General features: G+C 36.2%; 1 protein-coding gene across 5 annotated transcripts in view; it reads right to left on the bottom strand.

Annotated features, from left to right (window-relative positions):
* PRKDC (protein kinase, DNA-activated, catalytic subunit) overlaps positions 1-13,372 on the bottom strand; it is a 250,709-nt gene that overhangs the window by 197,581 nt on the left and 39,756 nt on the right. For all 5 annotated transcript variants that reach the window (XR_009351780.1, XR_009351781.1, XM_059166490.1 and 2 more), the window contains exons 22-25: positions 9,398-9,504; positions 6,832-6,922; positions 5,720-5,883; positions 4,869-5,021 (exon numbers count right to left, since the gene is read on the bottom strand). Coding sequence is in view for 3 of the 5 variants with exons in the window: in XM_059166490.1 (XP_059022473.1) it covers positions 4,869-5,021; positions 5,720-5,883; positions 6,832-6,922; positions 9,398-9,504 (515 nt within the window). In the remaining 2 variants the exon portion in view is untranslated. The remainder of the gene's footprint in view (positions 1-4,868; positions 5,022-5,719; positions 5,884-6,831; positions 6,923-9,397; positions 9,505-13,372) is intronic.

Here is a 13,372-nt window from a genome sequence, read left to right as displayed (position 1 = left end):
AGTTTTATCTCCCCACTGATACCGAGCTCAAGAATGAAGCACTTTGGTATATACATCATGTCAAAACCATGTAAAATGACTCAGACTAAACAACACAGTCCTCTTGCCCTTGGATATTTTCCCTGAAAAGAGTGTATCTTTCTAACCTTAAGATTAATCAAAGTAAAAGTTCTTACCTTTCAGTGTGGAAGTCTAACCTGGTCTTAAAGCATCACTTTTTTTTCCCAAAAGAATTATACTCTCTTATCCACTGTACGTAAATTATATACATATAACACACAAGCATACACACAAATGTATACATATATATATACACACCTTACAGAAATTATAGAAAATGTAAAAAACTATCCATCTGCAGTCCTACATCCCAAAGGTAACCATTGTGAACATTCAAAATCACTGTAACTTTCAAAATGTTTTATTTACACACATTTAAATATACATATACGCATGTGTAAAAATAAATACACATTTTCGTAACCACTTTTCCTCCTACTTTTGAATATTTTCATATAAATACATAAGCTGTATCAATATTTTATTAACTGCCTGGTATATCTCATATATAGATATACCATGATCCAGTTGCCCCAATCCTATTATTAGGAATGCAGGTAAAAGGTGAAAGATTAATGCGATCTGAAGAGAAACCAGAGTATAATGCTAGGTGAAAGAAGTCAAGGAGAGGAAGTCAATTATCATACGATTTCACTTACTTGTTGAACATAAGGAATAACATGGAGGTCATTAGGAGAAGGAAAGGATAGTGAATTAGGGGAAATCGGAGAGGGAGAGGAAACATGAGAGACTGTAGACTCTGAGAAACAAATTCAGGGTTTTAGAGGGGAGGGGAGGTGAGTAGGGGGATGAGTGAGCTTGGTGGTGGGTATTAAGGAGGGCATGTATTGCATGGAGTACTGGGTGTGGTACATAAACAATGAATCTTGGATCACTGAAAAAATAAAATAAAAGTTAAAAAAAAAGGAATTTTTGACTATCAGGGATAAATTACTGAAAAGTCACATACACTGCTCTGAGCACATCTCTGGAAATGAAAGTACTGGACCAGAGCTGCAGGTGACCCAGCCTTTTGTCCTGCTCACAAAGAGCCTGTGCCCATTCATATTCCCACCAACACAACTCCCAAGGTCCTTTCCCTACATGCTTGGCAACACTAAACACTATCAATTTTTTAAAAATTGTTGACAACAGGTGTGCCCATGTGGCTCAGCCAGTTAAGCATCTGCCTTCGCCTTAGGTCATGATCCCAGGGTCCTGGGATCCAGCCCCACATCAGGCTCCCTGGTCAGCGGAGAGGCTGCTTCTCCCTCTCCCTCTGCTGCTCCCCCTGCTTGTGCTCTCTCTCTGTCAAGTAAATATATAAAATCTTTAAAAAAACTGTAATAAAATAAGATAAAATATTTAACAATAAAGTGTAAATAATATCATTTTCATCTGAATTTCCTTGTTTACTAAAAAGATTAAATATTTAAAAATATCTTTCATTGGCCATATATATCTCTTCATTTATAAACTATTTGTTTTTTTTTTTATTTTTAGATTTTTTTATTTATTTGTTTGATAGAGATCACAGGTAGGCAGAGAGAGAGAGAGAGAGAGGAGGAGGCAGGTTCCCTGCAGAGCAGAGAGCCCGATGTGGGGCTCGATCCCAGGACCCTGGGACCATGACCTGAGCCGAAGGCAGAGGCTTTAACCCACTGAACCACCAAGGCACCCCAACTATTTGTTTTCTTTATCCACTTGCCTGTTAAATGTTCTTTTATTGGGGTGCCTGGATGGCTCAGTGGATTAAGTCTCTGCCTTCAGCTCAGGTCGTGATCCCAGGGTCCTGGGATGAAGCCCAGCATCGGGCTCTTTGCTCAGCAGGAAGCCTGCTTCCCTTTCTCTCTCTCTGCCTACTTGCGATCTCTGTTAAATAAATAAATAAACAAACAAACAAACAAACAAACAAATAAATAAAAAGTTCTTTTTATCTTCAGTGGAATGTTACAAAAAATTTCCCTAAATTTTATATAATATATATATATATAATATATAAAATTGTATATATAAAAATTGTAGGTTTTGTGCCATTTAGTATTTTAAATACTTATAAAATCAAAACTGTCAAGACATTGGTATGTCTCCTTCTAAATGTCTGCCTTCTATATTTTGGAGGAAAATCTCCCTTTCTATGCAGACTTTAGGAAAGACATGGAAGGATGTCTATTATGTAATGATAACAAAATCCATCTAAGTAGCAGAAATCACATTTTGTACGTAAAAGTTTTTGAATGCTATGATCCTTTTAATAAATAAAACATATGCACATTTCTAAAAACACATTTTTACAAAGATCTGGCATTCACCAACCTTTCAGCAGAGGAGAAAGTGGCTTTTCCAGGGGAATAAGACTGGGAAAGGGGTGAGGAGATGGAGATTCACTTGGCTTCATGTGTTTGTATGTTAAGTAAAATATTGTATCAATGAGAAAGACCATTCCAATTCAAAGATACACACAGACAGACATACTCTAACTCATTACATTTTTCTGTAATATAGTTATAGTTTGTTTTTCCTTCTCTAATTTCTCATGTTGGCCAACTGGCCTAGTATGATTTACTAAATGATCCATTTCTAACTTAGAAAGCCTCTTCCAGGGGTGTGTGGTTGGTTCAGAGGGTTAAGCCTCTGCCTTGGGCTCAGGTCATATCTCAGGGTTCTAGGATTGAGCCCACTCTGGCTCTCTGCTCAGCAGGGCCTGCTTCCCCCACCCCCCGCCTGCCTGTCTATTTGTGATCTTTCTCTGTCAAAATAAATAAACAAAAATCTTAAAAAAAAAAAGAAAATAAAAGAAAGCCTCTTCTACCATATATACAATTTTTATGTATACACATGGTACCACTTGGCAGCTCTGAGATCATCCTACTGATCTATCTGTACCTAGTTCAACCTGTTATAATTAACATGGCTTCATTTTAACATCTGCTAAGGAAAGGCTTCCTTTAGTACTCTATCTTTTCAAAGTTTCTTGGTTAGGCTCAAGCAATTATTCTTTCAGATTACTTTTTGGGTTAAAATGAATTAGTTCTGGGCTTTCTGCTGGAATGATACCAAACTTACTGAATGATTAGGGAAAAGCTGACATTTTTTTCAATATTGATTCTTCTATCTCAAGTACAAAGCATGCTCATTTTATATTCATAAAATATACACTGCCTGGTATATTGAAATTTATCTATAGACATTTTGTATATGTATTTGATGCTGCTATGAATGAGATGCTGTAGACATATTTTCCAATTGGTCAATACTAATATTAAAGATATAGGAGAATGCTGGGATGCCTGGGTGGCTTGGTTAGTTGAGTGTCTGACTCTTGAATTAGGCTCTGGTCCTGGTCTCAGTGTTATTACTGAAGCCCAGCATCAGGCTCCTTGCAGGGGATGGACCCTGCTTAAGATTCTCTCTTTTCCTCTCCTTCTATCCCTCCCCACTCTCTAAAAGAAAGAAAAAAATATTTACGTACGTATTCTTGTATTTATGAGAATACTCATATATGAAAATTTTGTAATTCATCAGATTTCTCCTTTCTTAATTTCCCAAGTTTAGTGGTTGGTAGTTTTGGGCTTTCCAGGTTTAATTAAAAAATTATACTTAAAATAATAATCTCTTTTCCTTCCTTTCTATTGTCCTTGTCTGCAGGGAACTCACAGCCCTGTGAGAGGTCCAAATACTAACCACTCCAAATAATTAATTAAATAGGGGCGCCTGGGTGTCTCAGTGGGTTAAGCCTCTACCTTTGGCTCAGGTCATGGTCCCAGGGTCCTGGGATTGAGCCCTGTATCGGGCTCTCTGCTCAGCAGGGAGCCTGCTTCCCCAACCCTCTGCATGCCTCTCTGCCTACTTGTGGTCTCTTTTTCTCTGTCAAACAAACAAATAAATTCTTTTAAAAAAATAATTAACTTAATACACACAAAGTAATACTAAGCAATCACTCCATACTGTAACTGCTCTGGTTAGTTACTGGAGGAGCCCCTCAACAGGCCAACTCACTTTTCACCTTGGGCTTCTGTCCTGGCCCAGGCACAAGGCAGCATTAGTGTTTCATGCCTGATGATGATTTGGCTCTAGCATTCAGGAGACATTTTCTAACATATTAAAGATAACATTAAACTATACCTAGTTAAATAGGACAAATACCTCTTAGGCTTCTATGGAGAGAATCACTGCTTCTGAAATCTTATTCTGTGGTAAATTTCCAGTTTTACATAAAATTCCTATTTAATCACAGCACATCTTAGTATTTTGCTGGATTTTATTTTCCATCTCTATTTTCAAATGAATTTTTCATTTCCTTTTATGTGTTTCTTTTTTTGTGTGTGCACCCTAATAGCAGAGATAACCTAGCTACATCAAATAAACTGAGAATTCTACTTTTTTCTGCTTCATTGAAGCAATGAAGAATTTGCCACAAATTCATCAGGAATAGCCCATTTGTCAACATTTCCAATCTTGTACATGGTTACTTATCTCTTCTTTACTTCCTGAGCCTGCAAGTCCTTCTATCAGGGGAGACTGCCAATTCAGCTTTAGATGCCTATCCTATCAGTAACTGTGAACTAGATCAGTGATTCATTCCCAAACTGTGGCACATTAAAAATTGCCAGGAGAACTTTTAAAAGTCCCAAACCCTAGGTCAAATCCCTGAGGAATTAAATCAGTCAGAAGGGGTACCAGCCAAGCAGCAGTATTTAAGATCCCCACAGTATTCCAACCTGTAGCAAGCTCTGATGATCACTGAACTAGACCCAACTTTTTTTTTAAGTTTTGCAACTGTGTCTGAAGCAAAATCTTTCACTTACCTGATCTACATCACATGCAAGTCGAAGTAGCACCGGAAAAGTTCGCTTGTAGAGCTGGTACATGGGTGGGAAACCCTGACCACCTTCAGGCATCTGAGTGGCTTTTCCCAACATAAACATAACCATGCTGTGTAGAAGCTCACAAGCCGCAACCTAAAATAAGCCAGGAGTTTAACAGAGTTTAAGTTTCCAAGTTTACAAGGGAAGAATATTTTGAAATGTTACTCAATTTAGCCTTTTAAAAAAAGAAAAACTTTCAGTTTTCACAGATACAAATTATATAAATTTATATAAATATTAATCACTTCTTGTGTAAAATTAACACTCTGTGCACTTTAGTCTGTATCCAAGAGGTAAAAATTGAAACTTAAAAGATTTAGACAAATTGATAGTAGTACATTTAATGAAATATATTTCATTGCAGCCATAACTACAGAACTTTGCCTCATTTGTTAACACATTTTCAACCATCACTTTGAGTAAATATATTTTTAAAGCACCTTGGAAATTTACAAATGAATTTCATAAAAACTTGTGACTATTTGTTTCTCCCAGGTTAAGGAAATAATGATGCACAGATTGGAAATCACTTTTAAATGCCCTTTGTACTGTATTTTCTATTATGAACAGTCTTATGATATATTAATGTTTTGCCACATTATTATCTATTAGATATTTCCTTTTTATCAGTGACTGCTACTTCTAATAGCTGAATTATTATTTAATTACCATATTATTGAAAATATAAAATTAATGATATTGGATTGCTAAAATAAATTATCTATTTCCTAACAGATTCAGGTCTTAATAAGCATAGATTCTAAATCACATGTAATGAAAAATAAAAGTACTTTAGTTTGTCTGTTACTAGCTGAAAGAGCTAGTTCTGTGACCCGAGGCAAGAACACATCCAGATAAATGACAGGCTTCATTTCTATAAATGGTACTGCAAAACTGAGTCTTTTTTCTCTGTCCCATGTCACACATTTCTTCATCATTTCATCTGAGGATGCAACTGTTAAAAAAAGAAAATCAGGAAGAGCATGTTTTCATTCAAAATCTTTCTAATACCAATTGCTCTACAATTCATTAGTAAAAGCAGAGTGTTTTAAGTATGTCATTTATTTTTCCTTTTACCTCAGGCATGTAAGTACAACATTAGAAATCACTGACAAACTATTTCTAACTTCAATTTAAAGTAAAATTATTTTTAAACACGTTTAACAGTCTAGAATGCTTGATTTCCATTTTCAGTAAGAATTATTTTAGGTGTTATGATAAATAAACAGTATTTTTACTAAAAATCTCCCCTTTGCAAAACATATTTTCCCTATATAGGTTCTAACTTCCTAAATAGCCAAAAGTCACGAGTATATCTAATATGAAATTTAAAAACTAAAAATACAGATGATTTTTTACTAATCTAAAATGTTGATTCCAATCAAAAACACTAAAAATATCCAAATACTATAACAATATCATATTTAAAAAAGATGAACTTTGAATTCCCGACACATCTAATATTTTTTAAGAAGTGTCAACTTAGGGGTGCCTGGGTGGCTCAGTGGGTTAAGCCTCTGCCTTCAGCTCAGGTCATGATCTTAGGGTCCTAAGATCAGCGGGGAGCCTGCTTCCTCCTCTCTCTCTCTGCCTGCCTCTCTACCTACTTGTGATCTCTGTCTGTCAAATAAATAAATAAAATCTTTTAAAAAGTGTCAACTTAGATACTGTTTCAAAATAGAAAATGTGCTTATTAACAAATCAGGCTAGAACATTTTCCCAACTAGTAGGGAATTATCCAGACTGCATGGGTATAGTCAAAGCATTCCATTAGGCAGAATACTATTCTTTGTAATCTTATTTGAAAATATATAAATATAAATATAAACATATAAATCACATATAAGAGCAAATACCAGAATATACCCAAACAGAGGCAAATTTATTTTAAAGCAAAGTTTACCTGTTAGGAGATTTTTGTTTATTTGTCCTCCTAGAAAGCCAAGCATTTGTACTACTCTAATCCTTATTTCTTCTAAGGATCGTGTTTCATTCTGCAAATTTGAACAATGATATATATGTGATGATAACAGAGATAAAAATTAAGGGAATTATGAGAGGAAAAAATAAACTATTTTACGACACTATTATTAATGTCTCTCAATGGCCCATTATATCCTACATACTACTGTTAATATTATTGCAAATTCATGGAAAGAAGCACATATTTTCCTATTTTGCAGTCAGATATCCATGTACAAAGCCAGCAGTTTCAAAGTTTCAGCAGGACCGTTTACACCCTTAAGAAATACTGAGGATCCCCAAAGAACTTTCATTTATAGTGGGTCATATTTATTAGTATTTGTCATATTAGAGATTAAAACCTTGACATTGTTTATTATTATTATATTTAAAAATATGAAACCCATTACACTGTTAACAAAGGACATATTTTTAGGACAAGTACCTATATTTTTCAAATAAAATTTAAAAACCCCCAGGAAAGGGACGCCTGGGTGGCTCAGTTGGTTAAGCAGCTGCCTTCGGCTCAGGTCATGATCCCGGCGTCCTGGAATCGAGTCCCACATCAGGCTCCTTGCTCGGCGGGGAGCCTGCTTCTCCCTCTGCCTCTGCCTGCCATTCTGTCTGTGCTCGCACTCTCCCCCCCCCCTCTCTGATAAATAAATAAAATCTTTAAAAAAAAAAAAAAAAACCCAGGAAAGTGACACTGTTTCACATTTGTGCCTATCTCTTTTCTGTCTGGCTCACTAGAAAACAAATATGGTGATGTTAGGGCCAAACATGGAAGAGGGGAGAGGGAGAATATTTTAATAGTCTTCTTAAATAACTGGGGTTATTCTAAAACTAACGAGTGGTAAGGTCTGAAACCTTAGCAATGAATTTTTTTATAGTCTATTACATTAAGATCCACTGGTCTTTGTTACACTTTGAGTAGATTTTTTTTACCCATGCATGATTTGGTAACATAATATATGAGTCATCTGAAAATACTGGTTTATTCCAGTGATGCAAATCTTCCAAATGCTGACACATTTCAGTACATATGCAAAATAGAAATCACATTTGTTAATATCACCAATCTCTTCAGAAAAATCTTAAGTACTGAGAAGCTGTCAAGCTCATGGTGATGGTTTCAAGTTTTCCAAAATTTAATTTTTGTTTAAAAAGCTTGAATTTTATCATTGGAAACAATCTCAAATGTTTTCGCTGAAGTGACAGGCTCACTCTATTTATTTTAGATAAAAATCTCTGCCAAATACTGAATAGCCATAGTTTGTCTTGTTAGTTGTTCTTTCAAGTAAAAACTGTGTTCATGAAGTAAGTGACTACTTGAGCTCACAGCTCAAAGCACCAAAAAAGTCGCTTTTCCCTGGGACCCCTGGGTGGCTCAGTTGGTTAAGCCACTGCCTTCAGCTCAGGTCATGATCCCAGTGTCTTGGGATCGAGTCCCACATCTGGCTCCTTGCCCAGCGGGAGCCTGCTTCTCCATCTGCCTCTGCCTGCCACTCTGTCTGCCTGTGTTCACTCTGACAAATAAATAAATAAAATCTTTAAAAAAAAAAAAAAAAGTACTTTTCCCTAAAGACAACTGTCACACTGCACTATTCCATTGACTGCTTTATGCATACTTCCTGTTTCATCACAGAACATTAAAAAGGCATGAGTTCAAGGGTCAAGATTTAATGAAGTGCTAAGGAACCGACAGTGTTACCTATCCATTACACCACAGTGCAAATGTCACTGAGTAAAAATAGTTTTGGCCTTGTACCCTGGAACCCACTGAGGTCCTCACTTCAAGAACCACTCTCCTACAGAATAAGGGATTGTGTATCTGTAAAGAAATTTAATTTGCAAAACTTGAGATATGCTCACGTAATTTTATCTTGCCTTATTTATATGTGTTAAAATAATTTAAATATTTTATACAGCTATTCCCAGTTCCATGCAGTCTCTCAATCAAAAGCTATCAAAGATTATGCAGTGGAAAGAATTTACCCTAGAGCTTGCATTATCAGTCAAGACATTAAAAGTTTTTCAAATTTTCATTTTCATTTCATACCTAAAATACTTATTTTCTCTATACTGTTTTCTCTCTTTATTCTTTTTTTCCTATTATATGCCACATCTCAAAAAAACCTGATCTCAAGAAATCATCACAAAAAAACCACAAAAGCTGACATGAATTAAACTGGATAAAATGATATATTTAAGATCTAATATGTAAATGAATCACTCTTATATATCCATAATATCAAGCATATTACTTTTTATTATCCACATTACTTTTTATTACCACATCTGAAGGTGAAGAAAATATGAAAACAAGATCAAGACAATAAACCAATGAATGAGTATTTCTTATTCTTATGGCTAAAAATATACTGAAATTATTTCTATACTATAATTTACATATAAGAATTAACATTTTAAATGAACATTTTTACTTTTCATAAGAATTAGAATCTATTCTCTGCATTAAGGTAATGAAAATACAAGGGATTTCTTACTGATGAAATGTTCTTTGTCTTTTTCAGATGCTTTATTATGACTTTATTAAATCCTTTCTGGGCAGCCCGAGAAAGTGCTGATACTTCCCAGTTGTTCTTGGTCTCATCTATCAATAGTAAACAAAATTAGTTGTAAACAGCATTCACTCATTTTTTTGATGAATACTATGGAGAATACAGAATACTGCTAAATAGATGCATTAAAATCCTAATTTTAATTATGGTTAAAATATTGTTTCTACAACAGAAAAAAATTATAGTGGTTGTCCTGGTTTAAATATCTTTGTCTACTAAAAGAAACATGGTTCCTTGGAGAAGTGACTAACTCCAGAGATTGGGCAGACCTGTATTTATATGAGGAGCCTGAATCATTTTGTGGTTCTAGAAGTAAGGAGCTGCTTAAACAAAAGCAGCCAGCCCCCATTCTTTGTATGGAAGCCAAATCTGGAACAATCTGAGCTTCAAAATTAATAATAATAATAAAAGATTAGATTCACTGGAAAAATAAGAATCCACAAGTCCCTACTAATAAAAATAGGTGAGAAAAGTTACTTCTTACAGTAGCATGCCAATTAGTATACAGGAATGATAGAGTTGAAAAATCACTATTTTGCCACCATCATAGCATTAACGAATACTAGGAAGGATAATCAGGGGACAATAAAACTATTATGGTGGAAATTCAATAAGGGCCAATGAGGAGCAATAATAAACTTAAAAAAATTTTAAAGTACGGTACAAAATTTCTTTCCTGAACCACTTAAGAGTAAATAACCAACCTGATATCCCATCACCCCTCAATATTTTAGTCCTGTAATGACATTCTCCTGCGTGACAGCCACGCCCCAACTATCTAAATCTGAATACTTGTCTTGGGACGTAACCCACAATCCTCAGCTCCACCCATGTTCCGGCATTGATCCTAATAATGTCTTTAGTTCAGAGCCACATGTCATATTTAGTTGCCCTGTCTTATTAGTATCCTTTAAACTGAAAGAGTTCTTCGGTCTTCCCTTGAATTTCATGATTTGAACACTTAAAAAATTATATGCCAGGAATGTTGTATATTGTACCTCTATTTGGATTTATCTAATGTTTTCTCATTATTTAGATTCAGGTTATAGAAGCCAGTTTAACATTTTACTAGTTCCTTTATTACTATTGAGTTAAATAAAATCTTGGACACATGTGTACATTATATCAGTGCAGAGTTACAATTTTAAAGCTATAAAGATATTTTTCATTAGTTCTGGAGATGCCCAGCAGATTGGATGACAGCCAGGTAAAGCTGCTTTGCTGGAAGACACCTCGTGGATGGTTTAATCCCAGCATATCTCTTCTTGGCTCCAAGAATGAATCCCAAATGATAATAGAAGCTTACTCCTGCTTTCTGTTTGTTTCATTCTCCTCTCTCTAATGCTGTGCTTTCAGTTTGCTTATGCCCAATAACATAACTAAAATTTGTCCACTTACCACTTGACCTTTTGTGTATAGATATTAGAGATCTACTCACTGATGGGATAAAGATGAAGAGAGGATCTGGATTTTTCTTTGTTTCATTTTTTTTTCCTTTTTTTTCTTTGAGCTCAAATTAGTTTAGAATTTCATACCCTGGGAAAAACAGCTCTTTGATATCTGAACTGGTCAGTGTTTTGTCTCACTCTTGTGCCTCTTGAGCTATGATTCAAATTGCAGAACTGAAGCAATATGCTCTGTATCTGCTGGTGTAAATATATGCCTGAACTGACAAAGGCCTTTACTTCTCCCTAATGCATAATATTCTCCTGTATTTGGAAGGTATTAATAGATTAGATTATAAAGTCTCTTCAAAGAGCCCTGTTGTGCCTTATACAGGTAAAATGTAATATGAATGTTCCTGTAAATATTTTCAGCATTCACCATAATGTTTTAAATGTCCATACTTAAAAAAAGAAAAAAACCTAGGAAAACTAATTCAGAAATATTTAGTTAATGACATTACATGATTAAGGCACAACTTTGATAAATGAGACAAGTTTAATAATTTTGGTTTAAATTTAAAATGGGTATTCTTAAGATGGCGGGAGAGTAGAGGACCTTATTTCATCTGGTCCCCCAAATTTAGCTGGATATATATCAACCCATTCTGAACACCCACGAATTCAGCCTAAGATATAAGGAAATATATGTATCTGGAACTCTACAAGCAGAAAAACAACTGCTTTTTGCAAGGTTAAGGTGCGGAGTTGTGAATCCGCAGCGAAATATTGGAAGATAAACAGAAGGGGGGAGGGAGACTCTATAAGCTGACTACTAGAAAATGATACAACACTGGGGTGCAAAACTGGAACCCTTAGAAATCTGCTCCAGTGAGAGACATCCCTTTCTAAAAGGGGCTCAGGGAATGAAAAGGACAGAATTCTGGGTGGGTCACTGTAGTCTCAGGATCCCAGAAGACACCGAAAGAACCAGCATGCCTTAACCGATAGTCCAAGAAGTTGAGCTGGGAAATTGGTTATGGTCAGCAAGCCCAGGAGAGACTCTCATCTCTGGTTGCCATAAAATGCAAGCAGGGCCAGCAGGGAGATAACTCTTTGACTGAGAACCTGAAAAGGACTAAAAAAAATGCAGGCCATTTATGATTCCCGAGAGGGATGAAACGACTGCGCCCATGACTAGGCAATAGCTCGGAGGGTAACAGTGGCCCTGGATAGGACAATAAGGCGGCACCCAACAGTGACTTGAGAGCAGCAGAGCAGGGCGTACGCACGAGCCCACAACCACTCACAGTTGCAAAGAAACAAAGCCCAGAGGCTCTCAGGTCCTTGGAACGCTCCCTGGGAGAGTTGCAGTGGGGGTGAACTATGGGAGTCTACAGACTTTGGTGCCCACTTAAGTGGAAATGATTTGACCTAGGGGGTTTATTGAAGAGGGAGGACTGCGATCTTACGACTCTGGGCTGGAGATCCAGGTATGGCCATTTTTGTTCTGGCCCTCTCAAGAGGCATGGAAAACTGCCAGGGAACAGAAGCCACAAAGACAACCAGCTTACATTGAGCCCATCCTCCTGATAAGGGATGGGCCAACACTGCCAGGCAAAGAAACCTGAGAATGAGCGCAGCAGGCTCCTCCCCCAAGAAGACAGACTGGAAGTACAGGTGAATGACAAGCTTATGGATCCCACAAGACTGTAAAACTCTAGTGCCAGTAGAAAATAGTAAATTGAGCTCCAGGTGTTTCTTCACGACTTGTTTGTCCTTCAGTCAAAATTTTCTTTCTTTTTTTTTTTTTTTTTAAGCATTTTGCTATTTCAACTAAATTCTTATTTTGCTAACTTAGACTTTTAAGTTACTTTTTAACTTTTATTTTGCCACATCTACATATATATATGCTTCATTCTAGTCCTTCTTTTACTCTATTCAATTTTACGTGTGTGTGTGTGTGTGTATACACACATATATCTATATGTGTATATATATATAGTTTTGCTTTCTTTGCAATTTTGGGATGTATGTAGTGCCTTTGAAACCACAGACCAAATTTCAATTAGGAACAAGTGAAGCACCTGCTTTGTCCACCCTGTGAGATTAGAGTTTCTCTTCCCCATTTTTTTTTTAAATTTTGCAATTTTATTTATTTATTCATGAGAGACAGAGAGAGAGAGAGAACGAAGCAGAAGGAGACTCAGGCTCCTAACTGAGGGACTGGATCCCAGGACTCTGGGATCATGACCTGAGTCAAGGGCAGATGCTTAACCATCTGAGCCATGCAGGTGCCCTTCCCCACCCTTTTTTATCATTTAGATTCATTTTGGTTTTGTTCTCTTTTCTGCCGTGGCATACAATTTTGGATTTTTTTCTTAGGGTGCATTTTGCTTGGGTCATGGTTGATATTTTGGACTCTATTCATTTACTCACTCATCCTGGACAGAATGACTAGAAGGAGGAATTCACAACAAGGAAAGAACCAGAGACTGCTCTCTGCCACAGAGCTAAT

Source organism: Mustela lutreola, chromosome 3 (genome assembly GCF_030435805.1).
Source record: "Mustela lutreola isolate mMusLut2 chromosome 3, mMusLut2.pri, whole genome shotgun sequence".
Taxonomy (NCBI): Eukaryota; Metazoa; Chordata; class Mammalia; order Carnivora; family Mustelidae; genus Mustela; species Mustela lutreola.
The sequence above is the reverse complement of the archived record's forward strand: the minus strand, read 5'-3'. Positions and strand labels throughout refer to the sequence as shown.